General features: G+C 32.5%; 1 protein-coding gene across 2 annotated transcripts; it reads left to right on the top strand.

Annotated features, from left to right (window-relative positions):
• Positions 1-5095: 5095 nt before the first annotated feature.
• LOC123657802 lies at positions 5096-12729 on the top strand. Of its 2 annotated transcripts, XM_045593311.1 has the most exons (6): positions 5096-5327; positions 6971-7052; positions 8225-8488; positions 8614-8737; positions 8827-9488; positions 11674-12729. In XM_045593311.1, exons 3-6 carry the CDS (start codon positions 8318-8320, stop codon positions 12259-12261), a joined length of 1545 nt encoding a protein of 514 aa, XP_045449267.1. In that variant the 5' UTR covers positions 5096-5327; positions 6971-7052; positions 8225-8317; the 3' UTR covers positions 12262-12729. The 2 variants fall into 2 exon arrangements, with proteins under 2 accessions (XP_045449267.1, XP_045449268.1); XM_045593312.1 differs by lacking the exon at positions 5096-5327 and having other exon boundaries at positions 6960-7052.
• The last annotated feature ends 4758 nt before the right edge of the window (positions 12730-17487 follow it).

Below are 17487 nucleotides of genomic sequence, written 5' to 3'. Positions count from 1 at the left end.
AGGTTCTCAATTCGACTGTATTTTTTTTTTTTTTAATGTATGTTACATCAGAACTTTTGACCGGGTAGACCGATTTCGACAAATTTTATTTTAATCAAAAGGTGGTGTGTGCCAATTGGTCCCATTTAAATTTATTTGAGATTAACAATTACTTTTCGAGTTATATCTAATAATGCGTTTTTACTTGACGCTTTTTTCGTCGACCTACGTTGTATTATACCGCATAACTTTCTACTGGATGTACCGATTTTGATAATTCATTTTTTGTTGGAAAGAAGATATCTCTAGTTTAGTACTATGATAAGAAAACCAGGATCTGATGATGGGATCCCAGAGAAATCGAGGGAAACTCTTGAAAATCCGCAATAACTTTTTACTGGGTGTTCCGATTTTGATAATTCTTTCTTTGTTGGAAAGAAGATATCCCTAGTTTAGTACCATAATAAGGAAACCAGGATCTGATGATGGGATCCCAGAGAAATCGAGGGAAACTCTTGAAAATCCGCAATAACTTTTTACTGGGTGTACCGATTTTGATAATTTTTAATTTAATCGAAAGCTGATGTTTGTCATGTGGTCACATATAAATTTTATTGAGATCCGATAACTACTTTTTGAGTAATCTTTGATAACGCGTAGTTACTTGACTATTTTTTCGTCGATATACGTTGTATTACTACTCGTCGATGTAATTGAAGTCGGTTTTTTTTTTTCGTTTGCGAGCAAACACAATTATTTTTAATTAATTAGTTAGGTAAATTAGTGGGGCTACCACCAATTCGGAGTCTAGAATCTGCAGAGTAGAATCGATTTTCAGAGATTTTTTAACATTTTCTTGATGTTATTTTTAGTTTTAGGTACCAGTACTGTAATTGTGTATTCCGTGAATTTTAAATAATCTGCACGTTTTATTATTGGTGGTGGTTTTTTACTATAGGTAGGTACGTCAAGGACATTTATGACGTAACAGTTGTTAGACATAATTATTAGATTGTACACTGGCGTTATTACATCGTCATTTATATAATCAACAAATGTCATCATACAATACGTTAGCAGTAGGTAAATACCTACCTATCAAAAGTTTTAATTTTTATCATGTTTTATCACGTTTATTAATTTATGCTCTTTTTTCTATATACAAATAAAATTGTATTATTTTGTATATGCACATAGACGTGTACGCTTTAGATTTAGAATATTTAAAGGTCAATCAACTACAAGCATGAATCATTAGATATACATCAATAGTAAAGTACATTGATCACATTTAAAGAATTAATTGTTATATATTACAAAAATACTTTTTACTTAAAAAAAAAAAAAAACGCTCATCTTGCAATAGTTGTATTCAAAATTTTAGACTACACAGGAATGGTTGAATGTATTCTAGAAAATAAGGGTATTTTTATGTGTTAAGCTCTTTAGATAAGAACTAGTAATTCATGTTAGATTGATCCGTCCATTAATCCCACAAATAAATGAATTAATTATCTCGTTTTTGGGAAAAGTGACATATAGTACACTAGCTTCTGCGCGCAACTTCGTCCGCGTGGAACAGAGGCGCGCGCATACTTGATCATTATTTTGCAGCAAAGAGCAACACGGAGTGTGCTCCGTGTTGCTCTATGTTTTGCAGCGATGTTATTTTAAAACTGAGATATCTCCTGAGATACTAATTGAAAACGAATTATGTAAAAGGCTATTTTGTTTTAAATTAAATACTTGTGACGAATAGCGCATTTATTTAGATAAGGATTAATATCATGTTTATAAAAACATCTTCGCAAATAATGCATTATTTTAGAACAAACTTGGTTAGCATAAAAAAGGTTATAGTGAGCCAACCTTAAAAGATAGATATACCTATGCTGTCGCGGACTTTTTTTTTAGAACTTTTAAAGAAGATCAAATCTGTCATACATGATTTTTGCGAAACTAACTGTTTTTACAGCGCATGCAGCGGAAGCTCTCAAAAGGAAAAAAGAACCCCCGATTTTGAAACATTTTTCATTGGTGCTCCGCTCCTTTTGGTCTTAGCGTGATGATATATAGCCTATAACCTTCCTCGAGAAATGGGCTATCTAACAGGAAATCGGACCAGTAGTTTCTGAGATTAGCGCGTTCAAACAAATAAACAAACAAACTCTTCAGCTTTATAATATTAGTATAGATTATATAATACAATTATCGAAGAATATAGAATTGCTTTATTTCCATTAGCCGATGGCTCGTTTATCTAATCGTACGTCCTTCACATGTTTTTTATGACGTTGTATACGTATGTAGTTTTATCTTTTCAAAACTACAAGTTGGCGTAAATCCCTTTATAAATAAAAACATATTTATACTTAAATTTTTTATTTACGAAATTCCAAGGCTTTAAAATCGAGATAGAAATAATTCTTGCTCTAATAAAAGTAGAACATGTTTTAGTCTTGAGAGTAGATAGAGTAGACATACAGCGTTGCTTACAATTAGATATTAAACACAATATACAAGATAAAGTTCGTGCCTCTAGGTCTAGAGTACCTAGGTATTACTAATAAATCATTAAGTGTCAGCAAATTACAGTGTATTTTATTTGTCACTAGCGACCGGCCCCAGTTTCGCATGGGTGAAATTCTGATAATAAATTAATGTACTCCAGAATGTCTTTATTATACAACGTTTACAGCTTTATTGTCATTAGACAATACAAACATGTTTTCTTTAGAGGTTACTCTTGAATTGATAAATTATGCTTTTAGTCTAATATTATCCAACCTAATGTACTTACTAAAAATAAATGCAGTTTAAAAATTAACCCGAAAACCGCGCTAATAGTAATAATACTAAAGTACGAACAAAAAATCGCCGAGCTTTTTGGCTAAATAATTACATTGATTGGACCTGATCTTACTCCACCTACTTAAACTTGAAACTTTTTTATGATTCTCAACTTTTAGAACTTTTTCGAGATATGATACTTCTTCCTTTTTAACTAAGGTTTTTCTTTTTACAACAACATCAAACAGAAGTTTTTTTCTGAGGAAACAACGTTTTAATATATAATTTATTACTTACTAACTACTTGGTTTGAAGATACCCCAGTTATAATTAGTTGAAAAACGGAAGCTGGAAAGGCATTCCTAATTTTTGCGGTGCGTATTAAGAACGAGGAAGCAAAAGCTGCAGACTCATGCGATGCCTTGCATTTCGGTGGTAGAAAAGTGATCGTGGAACTAAATTGTATAGTTCTTGAGCGCACTCTCCGAAATACATCCTGTAAAATATCGACAGACAGGCAACCTTACGCCGATGTTCCAAACTTTGAAGTCTAGAGTTAACCATCAAGTTTTCTGGCGCGTCGATCCACAGAATCCAAAGCAACAAGCTTACTACTTACTTAGCAGAGCCATCCCATAAGTGGCTGCAGTACTCCATGCACGATCGAACTTGTGCTTGGTACAGAGTAAGAAGCTGTGCCGGTGTAAAGTACTGCCTGACTTTATTGAGGATACCTAGTTTCTTACTAGTAATTTTTGCTTTGAATTCTATGCATTGTCCGAAGTTCATATTAGATGAGATATTTATGCTTAGAAGATCAGTACTATCGGTGATCGGTACAGATACACCTCGGAAAGTCGGAGTTAATGAGAATGGGCCGTTTAGCGGCAAAAAGACACGCTTGCGTTTTGGAAGCATTAAAATTGACTAATAAACAACTAATTTTAATACAATTATCTGAAAATATTTAAAATGATTGTATCAGGTTTTAACCAGATATTATAATATAAATAAAAACATTTTATACAATCCTTACTAATATTATAAATGCAAAAGTAACTCTGTCTGGACAATAAACGTAAATAAATATCTGAACGCAAATAAAACTTTGCTTTGTAAAAGAGTCAATTTAATTAAAAAAATATCATTCCAAAAGTGGTACTTAGTGGCACCTAAATTTTATGTAATTCTCTTCACAACTCATTAGGTTAATAGTAGAAAAAAAAAAATACAAGCTGGGACCATTCGGGAAACATATTTAAAAAACTTAAGTATTTAATATTTGAATAAAATAAATAATATGTTGAAGGTAGTTAGAAAAAAACTTGTTTCTAAAGATACTAAGGAATATAATACCAAGTTACTAATAAACATTAATTACACATACCTGGTGCATAAACGTCCATTGTATAAAAAAGTTCAGTTTCACTTAATCTTGTTTCAAATAAAATATGAATTTCAATTGTTTTTCGCAGCAAACCGTATAGAACAAAGACGATCTAAACTAGACGGTAAAATGACGATTGATTGATATGTTTAACGAAGCAAGAGTGAATGAAAGTTTACGGTATATCATTCATTATGTCCTTATCTATGACTATGTAGCAAAATTTTCTAATATTTATACATTTTGAATTTTTGAATATTGACCAGCTTTTTGGGTCAAATCACCCTCTGTGCATCGGTCGGGTTTTTAAGTTCCAAGGTGGCAGTGGAACTGTGTTATCCCTTAGTCGCCTCTTACGACACCCACGGGAAGAGAGGAGGTGGCTATATTCTTTACTGCTGTAGCCACACAGCTTAATAATGTTAAGTAAATGTTACAAGTATTTATTTATTATTATTATGGCGTAAATTATAACCAACAATCAAAATAGGAGTAACAAATTGAAATAAATATATACAAAAATCGGGTGAAACCCTAATATGAACCGAAGCTGTCTTGATATTGATATAATGTAGACATAATAACAAAATACCGAAAGTTAAACGCCTGCGAAAATATGCGCGCAGTGATTCATCAAGAAGCATAGTCTATACTCGCTTAGTTTCATATGTATGTAGACGATAGATTTGACCAGTGTAAAACCCCAGTGAGAAAGAATCCTCACCGACCCACTTGATGAAACTCGTTTGCGAGAACGATAAAAAACTACACATACTTATGTATAGCTTTGTATATTCATTCGGAAACGCCATGGTCTCGTGATTCATTCTCTATTGGTTAATGTAATTGACGTCATACAACAAGACCAATCGCAAGCCAGTCGCGATATTTTTAGAATGGGAATGCGGTAGCGGGGATCGAGGAAAATTGTATGCGGAGTTTCTGGCCTCAAGTTGCACAATATTTTCTCAGCTCTCGTGAAGCGCACGTGCGTTGTCCCAAGTGGCGAAAGTTGCTTAAAAGTTTACTTTATTAATTTATTTTTGCTTTTAAGTTTTCTAAGCTCACATCTTTTACAAGCGTTAAGGGTTACATCTTTTTCTATTTTATTTTTTAAAGAGTAACCAGCGATCTCAGCGTCTTGTGCCTGCAAAAATATATTTTTTGTTAGGTAAGTTGTACTTCTAAGGACATTCTTAGTAATTTCTACGTATTCTATTATTCCTTATAAATTAGTACGTTGCTTTAGTATTTATTTATCATTAAAATAAGAAAAAAAAAAAGCAAATTCGTGTCGCACACGTGAGCATGTTGTAAATGTCGAATAGGACGTTAATGCGTGTATGTTACTAGTACTTGCTGCTTCTGAAGTGTTCTAGAATATTTTTAAATTTATTATGTTATCGTTTTCAAGTGTATCCTTGAACAGTGAATATATAATTGGCTAGATGAAAACAACACACGTTTTCGATTTTTTAATACCTATTGCGTCATATTTTTTTATAACTTAATTAAAGATGTATTAAATTGTCATTAGGAAAATAGCTAACTAACTGAATGTTATGTAGATATAGTAATTATTACCCGAGTATATTAAAGAATAACAAAATATATCAATCTTAGATAAATGAATTACTGTTACAAACTACTCTTTAGTCGAAACTATGCTAATCTTGTCGTAACCATATTTTGATTCAATGTGAAAGCATAAAACGATTCTAAGTTGCTAATAATAAATAGTAGATACATACCTACGCTAAGTGTAATGTTGTTTCTCTATAATTGTGTATAATAATGTTTTATCCATAAAAAAATATTTACATACAAACAAAAATGAGCTCCTGGTTCTTGAGATAGGCATAAGCCTGAGCCACATGTGCTCTCTCTCTTTATTTTATGCATTAAAGCAAATTAATTATACAATACTTTAAATGTATCTACGCGCGTCTGAGTTGATATTATATACTTATTAGAGTTCTCACTGTTAACTCGTATATCAGTGGCGTAGCGAGCTTAACACGCGCCCAGGGCACTATACCTTTTTATCCCCCCCCCATTCGAAAACCATGTAATATGTCCAACAATTTTTTGTTTTACGGACCATTTGGTGCCCTGTCCTGTATAGGCAAGTTATTTTACTCTCTGGGTGCCCCTTTGTGAGTGAGCCCACCATTCGCTACGGCATCGGCACTGCGTATTATGATTGTGTTTATATACTTTGTTCTAAAACAAAAAACTACATGCTATGGTATGTAGATATTAGTTTTCTAAAAACGAAAAGTTATAGGTGTGAATAATAATTGAATTGGAATTATGAGCGTACGATTTAATAACATTACCTATGTAAAACGTGATACGAGATAACGCTTCAAGTAACTTTGATCGATGTGTGTACTTAATAGGCGGTGTTCATGGCGATTCAAGGACAGAACTCAACTTGATAAAAATCGATAATTTATTTAAACGGTCATGATAAAGAAATACCATAGTTGTATATTTGCGCAAGTTTATATATATATATTCACACACACATACATACATATATCTATATATTACGCAAAGAATGTCACTAAACTTGAAAATTAATTGTATATATAATATGTAGGTAACAATTTTTGTCGAACCATTTAATAATTTTTATTCTCGTTATCTCCACGTATACGCTGTTTTATCGCTTTTCTATTAACATAATATATAAGAATCATTTAATTAACATATAAAAAACATTTGTGTAAGGTAATTTTTGGACGTCTTATTTTAATTAATGCATCTATAAATATTTATTTTACTTATTTTACTTTTCTATTGTTTCAGGCCTACTACAGCTGTGACAATTTCGTATTTAGGAGCCTAGAGGGTTACAATTTCTTTAGGAACTCAAGAAGAGTTCAAAAAAGTAAGTAATACCGCTGCGGCGGTTTTGTTCCCCTAATGACTTTTCTGTTTCAGGACTACAAGATACGTCGCGTCAGCTTTGAAGAGGAAATAACTGGAAGAACGCTCGAAATTATCTACCCAACGATTTATTAAATCTAGTTCGGTCATTTTAAATATTTGCTCATAGCTAAAATTAAACGTATATTAAAAATAATTGGAATTAGTACAGATCTTTGAAATAATATTTAAAATATATCATTACTCGGAATTAAAATGTACTTGGATTTATATACACGTTTTTGTTTCATATTATTGCAGCAATTTAGACGGTTTATAAGTCATCGATTTCCTTTCGATAATCTCATAATTATTCGTTTCGCTGGTTCATTTGTACCTAAATCAAGAATTCGATTCGTAGCAAAACAAACGTTTAATTGTAACATAACCTCAGTTTCCTTATGACATTGTCATACACGTAATATGGAGTACTAACTCCACATTTAAGGCAAGATTCAATTTAATTTTTAGTTGGTATTCAATTAATATTTAAGATAATATATCCGTAGACATTGTAAATATAAAAATTAGAGTCAAACATTACATTTATACTGTTTTTTTTTTTTTTTTGTATTAAATCAATTTCATCATAACAATTTTCTCGATAGTTCATTAAAATATTCGTCAAAGGTGATATAGTTCAGCTAAAAAGGCGGTTGAACACAAAATATATATATGTATGTATATATATATATATGAAAGAAATATAGCAACCATAGTTAGATTTTTCTGTCGGTTACATGACTTAAACAAAGCTTATTTGTTTTTGCAAGCGAAAAAGTTTAAATAATGCATTTACATTACATACATTTGTTTAAAATAATAACGTAAATCGCGTGGCGGTTCATGAATTCGTTTCACAGATTTATGCATTTGAAATCATATTTATGCTTTTTTAGTGTAGTAAACGTCTATTTATATATCTTTTTATGTGACCTTTACATACACCGAAGTATGCACTTGGAACTTTCAAATTTATATAATGCCTAGTGAAATAAATCATATAAAATGCTATCATACCTCACACTTGAAACTTTCCACAATTTCCTCTCATGGTTCTATGTCCGCATCTCTTCCTAACCGCTGCTTCATATGAAGAAACATTATGTTACGTCGTATCATTTCTGTTTGTAGTTCTATTCAAAATGGTTGCTCAAAAGATCACCGTCTGTCCGTATCAAGGAGACGATATCGGAAAACAACATAAATTCAAACCAAACGAAAGACATGGTTTTTTCACAAACGAATGTCAGTACTTCGAATCTTTTGAAAGTGGTAGACATAGATCGCTTAAAGTCCGAAAAGAATCAACAGGTGAAGCCTGCCCACGGAGAAAATACCGGCGGAACGACCGTATCAACCCCATCATCGCCCGTGGCCACAACCAGCTTTTCCGAGGTAAGGTGTCGTCGAGTCCGTGAGTACACATTACGTTCTTCTACTGTTAAGTTATTTAAGTTTGATTTTATTGACAACGTCTAGTTAGTTAATAAAATCTTAACATTTTATTTCAATGATTTCAGGAATATTTGAAACCGGAGCCGTTATTCCTGGAAACAATGTTTCACGAAACCGACTGCGAATTCTTCCAAGACCTGGTAGGCTGGTGCGCACCACCAGTCGAGGAAAAAATAGTACCGTTCACTGGTATGTCACGCTTTCACAATGATTCAATGAGTACATTATATATTACTTTCGTATTTTTACGTAACTAACTTAAAATTTTCATTACACAGATTCTCCACATAAACCGGAAGTAAGGGCATCCCAAAACAATACACTATACAATCAATTCTCACCGCAAGGTTGGGACGTAGTCGACGCTAACTCGCCGTTTGCCCAAACAATTAATCAAATACCTAGCTACCCCGTGTCACCTAGTGTGGACGGATTGGCAGATTTTAATTCTAATTTTTTTAATAATGTAAATAGAATAGGGGACAATAAAGTCCCATTCCAAGAGCAATTTGTCGATATCAATACTTTACCGGTGGTAATATGCGACTTAGCGTCTGAAGTTGTGACTGATACGAATCCGTGGCAAGCGACAGACACTGTCTGGCAGAATGTCCACGACATAGATTACACTAAACAAATCTCTCATACACATAACACAATGCCAATGCCCTTTATTCACCAAGATGACTCCCTGGACATGAAATTTGTTTCGGTCACGCCCCGGGAGGTGGAAAATAATGATGTTGTAGTTTCCGAGTGCATTATCGACAAAGAAGAGGAAACCAAGGAATTTGAGCTACTAGCGCGGCCGGAGAGGCGTGGCGGTCTGCTCTCAGTAAATACACAGATATGGCAAAACAACATTGATATTTTAAACACGCCAGACGTCCTCAGTGTTGTTGAACAATTGGAGAAAGAGAAATGCTTATCTCCAAGTTCAGTAAGTATATATTTCACTAATATGGGGGGGGAGGAGCTCTGCCTACTTATCACCGATTTTGCCGAAATTTATATCACATGATTGGGCTTGGCTATAAATGAAAGTACCAGCAGGCCTAGCATGCACGCCACGACAAAATTTTGTCTACCCCTTTTCTCGTATTATCTCTCTATGTCTACAGTAGCTAACATGCGTGCACGCGATACTCTTCTCGTTACGTCAATAGAAGAGATAATCATTAAATTTTAGTGATCTGTGATATTTATCTCTACGGAAGCTAACATGACATCGTAATTTTGTCGAATTTTGTCGTTTTAGGAAGAGAAACTTCTCGTCTTCAATATTATCGACGAGAAAGACGATAAATAAAACCGGGTGCCTATTTTTTGTATACCATGGCGTTTCCCTATTATAATTATATAATTTCGGTATACGAAGAGCGGGAAATGCGAAAATTCGAGTGAAGTGTGCCATATAATGACACAAAAAACGTATTTGCGCCCTGTTGCTTCTTATTCTAAATAATAATAATAATAATACTTTATTTCAGACCAAAGTATAAGTCCATATTGGGTTAGTACAACAAGACAAGACAACATTCAGAATAAAAAACAAAACAAAATTATATTAAAAAAATCAATAAGTAATAATAATTGTGTTTGCTCGCAAACGAAAAAAAAACCGACTTCAATTACATCGACGACTAATACAACGTAGATCGACGAAAAAATAGTCAAGTAACAACGCATTATCAAAGATTACTCAAAAAGTAGTGATCAGATCTCGATGAAATTTAAATGTGACCACATGATAAACATCGGCTTTCGATTAAATTAAAAATCATTAAAATCGGTACACCTAGTAAAAATTTATTGGGGATTTTCAAGAGTTTCCCTCGATTTCTCTAGGATCCCATCATCAGATCCTGGTTTCCTTATCATGGTACTAAACTTGGGATATCTCCTTTCCAAAAAAAAAAAGAATTATCAAAATCGGTACATCCAGTAGAAAGTTATGCGGTATAATACAACGTAGGTCGACGAAAAAAGCGTCAAGTAAAAACGCATTATTAGATATAGCTCGAAAAGTAGTTGTTAGATCTCAAATAAATTTAAATGGGACCAATTGGCACACACCACCTTTCGATTAAAAGAAAATTTGTCGAAATCGCTCCACCCAGTCAAAAGTTCTGATGTAACATACATTAAAAAAAAAAAAAAATACAGTCGAATTGAGAACCTCCTCCTTTTTTGGAAGTCGGTTAAAAATAAAATTAAATAGAATAAAAGTAAAATCAATAATAATAAAAAAAAACAATGCGTGATAGAATTACAATTATCTAATGTGCGACAAGATATAAAGCACAACACGAGCATATTGTTTTACATATATAATTAAATTCATTTACTTACGCCGTTTTATTTTCCATATTAGATTTTTTAAATTAGATATACACATTTTATCTTAGCCAAAAGGCCAAGAACATTGTTAAATAAAACATGTGTCACTCGTTTGAAATTATACAAACGTTGGCTCATCCCGATTTGGCACGATTGGTCAATAACCTTGTAAATTCAACTTTACGACATAAGAAATAAGAATTATATTCAGTTGTGATTATGGTTGATAATGTTTCTCTACTCGACAAGGCGAAGTCTTCGGAAGAGAATTTTGTCTCTCGTAGTGCGCATGTTAGGGTAATCGAGAAAATACTCGATGTAGACATTATCTCTCTCTCTCGTCAAGAGATATCTCGTTGTACGCATGCTAGGCCTGCAGAAGTGGGAAAACCATGTTGCCAAGTGCTTAGATTTGTTTTTAAGTTTAAAATTAATTTGTTGTATGATTTAATTTTATGTTTTCACTTAATGTTAACTAATATTTATATAAACTTAAATACTTATTATATCGTTTATATATTTTTTTTATGAATGCAATTTTGAATGTAAATTTTTTAAAATCAATTTTAAAAGCTATAAACATTTTATCGCAATTATGATTTAAATTTAATTTATAGAGATATTTTTTCTTTTAGTAAATTGGCTTAACTTATTATTATAATGAAAGAAATTATATGATAATTTATTTGTCAATGAAAATGTATGCTATATGAAATGAGAAATAAAAAGGCTTATTTATTTATTTATTTATTTATTATTTAATATTTATATTATGTTGTTAACAGAGCACAGTAGTGGTGCCTGAGCATGAAAAAAGAACCGAAAATACAAAAACAGAAGAATCTGCAATACCAGAAGACTATGAACCTATTACTCCAAAAACTGAATCTACAGTGGATTCTGAAGAGGAAATCATTAAACCTACTCTTAGGAAAAGGAGACGCAATGATAGTGAAGATTCAGATGAAACTTACTCACCTTATACTGAAAATTCACCTCGGAAGTACAGAAGGCGTAAGCCTAGCATACCTATCAAGGAAATGATAAAAGCACTAGAGGGTGCACAGCAGCCAACAAAGACTCGAAGGGGTAGACCTCCTAAAAGAAGAGACAGTATAGTATCAACAGTGAGTAATAATTCATCTATATCTACACATGAAATGAAATACAGAGAATTAAGGGACAAGAATAATGAAGCTTCAAAAAGATCTAGAATGAACAGAAAAATAAAAGAGCTACAAATGGAACAGCTGGCTGATGAATTGGAAGAGAGAAATAAGATCTTGAAAGTACGAGCAGACTTACTTGAAGATATGACAAAGAAATTGCGAGATGCACTTATGTCTGCCGTGTCTCAGAAAAAAACTGGATAACGACATTAAAATTAGTGTTTAGCACTTTTTAATTTATTATAATCTAAATCTAAAGATTTAGTAAATGTTTGAAGGGCTTTACGTAATAGTTACTTTATGTAAAAATATAATGTAGAGCACAAATGGCGATGACGATATGAGCAAGTATACTATATATTGCTCTTATTTTTTTTTACAGACTTGATGACAAGTCTTCACGGATTGACTTCATTGATGTATTAGATATTAGATTCTTTATTACTAAATACTATGATATGAATTTTCAATTATATTTTACAGAATTCTTAAGTTTTACATATTTCTGTCATATTAACTTTCGAAGTTATAAGTATGTTGAGCAAAAAAAATAATTATACGATTAATCTTGTATTCCATGGAGAATTTATTTGTTAGTTTCTTAACTTTTACATGTTAACTGCTTGAAATAGATTTATTGTTTCTGAATAAAATTATGTCATCTTGTTAAAACTTTTTCCTTTTTTTTTACACTCTGCACGACTGATGTCTAAACCATGTCTGATATAAATAAAATACGAGTAATGGATAGGCTCTAAATGAAAAAAAAATTCGAGTTGAGACTCTCCTTTTTCGAGTTCGGTTAAAAATTGTGATGTGGAAACAACTATGATACCATATTTTTTATAACTAGGTGTACCCGCGACTTCGTTCGCGTGGATTCTATTTGGATAATTATTTCTTTATTTTTAACGGTATGAACCCGATCTTGTGGGAAATGTAGGATAAAAAGTAATATGTGTCGAGACCTTCCAGAGACATGTACAGATATAGACAAACATTTTATATGTAAAAAAAAAAAAAAAATTACAAAACAGTAAATATTTGGTACGCAGAATCTAGATTTTTTTTTAAATTCATTATTTTTATATTTCATTTTATAATTTAAACCTTTGTGGATTTTAGTAGGTTTTGCTCGATACATTCCAAGTACCTAGTCTTTGTATCGATACTTTAAAACAGTATCGAGTAGGTTGATGTATAGGTCAAAAGTACTAGTATCGTATACAGTGGCGTAGCGTAGGAGGGAAGGGGGTAAAACATTTCACCGGGTGGCGCATGACCAAAAACAACCCACGTGTGAGCAGTCATCCGCCTGGTGCAGCATTCGCCATCTCGCCTCTGTAGACAATCTTCACCTGACCTAGCTTAACCCATTCCCTGCGGCGATAAAAATTACGCTTATTAGCCAGGTGCGGGAAGGTTTTCGTCGCGAACGCCGATGGGCGTCCTCCGCACCTCATTAGGATAATATGGGACGCCGATCGGCGTTTTCAGCATTGTGCAATAAAAATGATCATTTTAGCGCTAAAATCTTAGAAAAAACTACAAATACTCCAAACGTGTGGTACTTTCACGATCGTGTTTGGTGTAAAAAATAAATTAACATTAATTAGGATTTTTTTGTGAAGTTTTTGTTCTTTAATAGTTGGATTTTGAAATTTTGGAGACTATGGCGATAAATAGTAATTAAATTATTTTAATTATATAATTATACTTCACTTTTAAACTACAGTCTCATATATTTTAGTTTCAACTGATAACAACGGCTAAATTATCATTATAAATTAATATCAGAGGTTGCAAACCTTTTGATTACTTTTATAATTTTATTATTATTTATTTACAGACCTTTTTTTATAGAGATCTTCGTTAACATTAAAATTAGTATCAAAATGAACTTTTGTTGAAATAATTGATCCAATTCGTCGACATTATATAGAACGGACAAGTTTCAAGTCGTTAAAATTTTAACTTCGTAAATATTTATCTAATAATTTATATAAAAATGAGTAGATGAATTGATACATGTTTATTTGTTTCCAAACACGTTAAATTTTGTTGACTAGTGTTGTCAAAGGATAACTAATTAAGTGATTGATACAATAGACTGAGTAATTTATTCTCATTAAAACGGGAATGATTCTATAATTGATCTAATTTATCCTTTATATTGTAGAATAAGCTTTAACTTATCTAAATATGTGTAAGTTAAATTAATAAAGTTCATAATTAGTTAAGTTAATAAATAAAACGTCCAAGGATTTCGGCTTATAGTAAAATCGCGAATAAAGTAAGACTCACGGTCTTCACGAACGTCCGAAGTTTCGAACTGAGTTTAAAATCATTTTTATCATTATTATTTCTTTTGCCAGGTCTCTTTTCATTTCGTTAAAGAATGTCACAATATGAATAACCGTACGCGTTTGAGCGCTTAAGCGGCGGAGGAGAAGCAGTACTAATACTCTACTAATACTACCTCTATTATAGAAAAAATAATATTAACTAAATACATTAAGGAAATATTGCAAAAAAAAAAAAAACATAATAGGTATTTATTTAGAATCAAAGGTTGTTAACTCCTGGAAGACGCCGTTAGGCGTCTTTCGCACCTAGGATGGAATACGCATTTTTCAAAAAGTTATTTTTCAAACAAATATTCGGAAACGGCGAGCAGTACCTTGTTGTATTTTTAAAGAAATGTGCCTATATTGCAAGTATAATTTTTTGTGACTTGTTTTCGCCAAAATAAAAGGAATTGAAAAAAAACGCCGATGGGCGTCCTTCGCACCTCAATGTTAAATCAAAAAACGCCGATAGGCGTCCGCCGCAGCGAATGGGTTAATGAAATAAAAACTACGCATTCAATCTTTAACATTCCCCTGCTGGGCACAGGTTTTTTCTCCTAGTAGGAGAAGGATTGGAGCTTAACCTTTTGACCGCCGTAGTCACCTATACTTGACAAGGGCTCGCGAGTCCTGTGCGCCAGCGACGTCTATAGGTGACAAAAAACCCGGACCACAAAAATATTAAATAAAATTATTAAAAAAATATTTCTAGTATTTTAATTCAAAATTTATGAAAATAGAATATCCCGCAACATTTGAGTATAAAAAACAAGTCTTTTAGAGCTACACGTACTGAGAAACATTGAAATAAAAACATGCATTCTTATTCCACGTAAATGATATGTCCAGAACGCCGAAGTCGTCTATAGTTGACCGCTAGGGATGTGACGCAAGAGGTATAAATAAATAATAAAAAAATAAATATTTACAACATACACACACGGTCATCTGTTCCTAAAGTAAGCTAACTTAATGCTTGTGTTATAGGTAACAGCTGACTGGTATAGCTATATTTTTTTTTGATAAGCATACATATAATACACATATAAATAAATATATATTATACCCAGACTCGGGGTGGGAATCAAACCCATAACCTCTGGAGCAGAAAGCACCTGCTGACCTGTAGTCACTACAAACTGCGCCAACGGGCTAGTCAAAATGGTATAGATGATTTATATATTCTTTATTGCACTTTAAAAAAATCATAATTACAAGTCATTTTTGCAATTAGCTCTTCAAAATTCAACACAAACGTGTTATATTTTCTATAAATAATTTGATATTTGAATAAAACAAAAGGTAAAAAACATAAAACTATCATCAGCTAACACAAAAATAGCAAATGAATAAAAAATCAAATCAACTAAAATCAATCAAATCGCCATAATAAATCTGATATCTCAAATCTGGCGCATCTCTAGCGCGTAGTCATTAATCCGTTCTCTACACGCCGTTGTCAAGTATAGACGACACGCTGATGACGTCATAAGCGAATAGCGAGAAAACTAGTGAAGTGCAAGACGAGCGATACCTTAGAACATCGTCGCATTTTGAAAGGCGTCGATAATTTTAATAATATACAATTACCAATTAAAAAAATATTTTTTTTTTCATTTTTTTTTTATCTAAGGTTAAGAGCGAAATTACGATTTTCTTTCTCATTCTCAAAATCATCTGGCAGCATCAATATCATCTCTAACCCCCACTCTCATAAAAGCTTTTTTTTCTAAGACCCATGTCGTGTCGTGTATCGTGAAATATTTGATTTGAAATATTGCTACTTACTCAGTACTGTTTTAGTACTATTTGCTACCTAAGCAAAAAAACACTTAACGCATGTAAATATTTCTTTTAAACTAAGCCTGGCATTGACCGCACCGATTATATTAATTTGCTTCATCGGATCAACTACTGAGTTGGGGAACAATGGAACACGGGACACTATGGAACAGTGTCGATAAAATTTGAATTCTAAAGTAATTCGTGTGGTAACGCTTCGACCAATTACAGCGCGTCCTGCGTCAAACGAGGACGTAGTGAAATATGGCGGCGTGACAACGATGGAACTGTGAATAGAAAAATATTCCATTTTTAACCGACTTCCAAAAAAGGAGGAGGTTCTCAATTCGACTGTATTTTTTTTATGTATGTTACTTCAGAACTTTTGACTGGGTGGACCGATTTCGACAATTTTTTTTAATCGAAAGGTGGTGAGTCATTTGGTCCCATTTAAATTTATTTGAGATCTAACAACTGCTTTTCGAGTTATATCTAATAATACGTTTTTACTTGACGCTTTTTTCGTCGACCTACGTTTTATTATACCGCATAACTTTCTACTGGATGTACCGATTTTGATAATTCTTTTTTTATTGGAAAGAAGATATCCCTAGTTTGGTACGAACCAGGAAACCAGGATCTGATGATGGGATCCCAGAGAAATCGAGGGACTCTTGAAAATCCGTAATTACTTTTTACTGGGTGTACCGATTTTGATAATTTTTATTTAATCAAAAGCTGACGTTTATCATGTGGTCACATATAAATTTCATTGAGATCTGATATCTACTTTTTGAGTAATCTTTGATAACGCGTAGTTACCTGACTATTTTTTCGTCGATCTACGTTGTTTTCGTCGATGTAATTGAAGTCGGTTTTTTTTTCGTTTGCGAGCAAACACAATTATTCTTGTTCAAAAGTTGAGATTTCTTTTCAAAGTACTTTCTTTTTAGTAAAAAAGTTTAAAGAATAGGTAAATGATATTTTTTTTTCATTAATTTTAATCATTTTGTCTATTTGAGACAATTGTGTGGAAAGTTCAAAAAATAACCTAACTTTTTATAAAACTCGTTTAAAACGTTGGCCTTATGGGGAACTATGGAACGGGGCACAGTGGAATACTGTTCTAATGAACCTTAGATAATAAACTATTATCTAATAAGATAATAATTGTGTTTGCAGGCAAACGAAAAAAAACTAACTTCAATTATATCGACAAGTAATACAACGTAGGTAGACGAAAAAATAGTCAAGTAAATACGCATTATCAAAGATCAATCAAAAAGTTGTCGGTCGGGTT

This window comes from Melitaea cinxia, chromosome 11 (assembly GCF_905220565.1).
Source record: "Melitaea cinxia chromosome 11, ilMelCinx1.1, whole genome shotgun sequence".
In the NCBI taxonomy this organism is placed as follows: domain Eukaryota; kingdom Metazoa; phylum Arthropoda; class Insecta; order Lepidoptera; family Nymphalidae; genus Melitaea; species Melitaea cinxia.
This window is presented reverse-complemented; position numbering and strand designations above follow the sequence as displayed.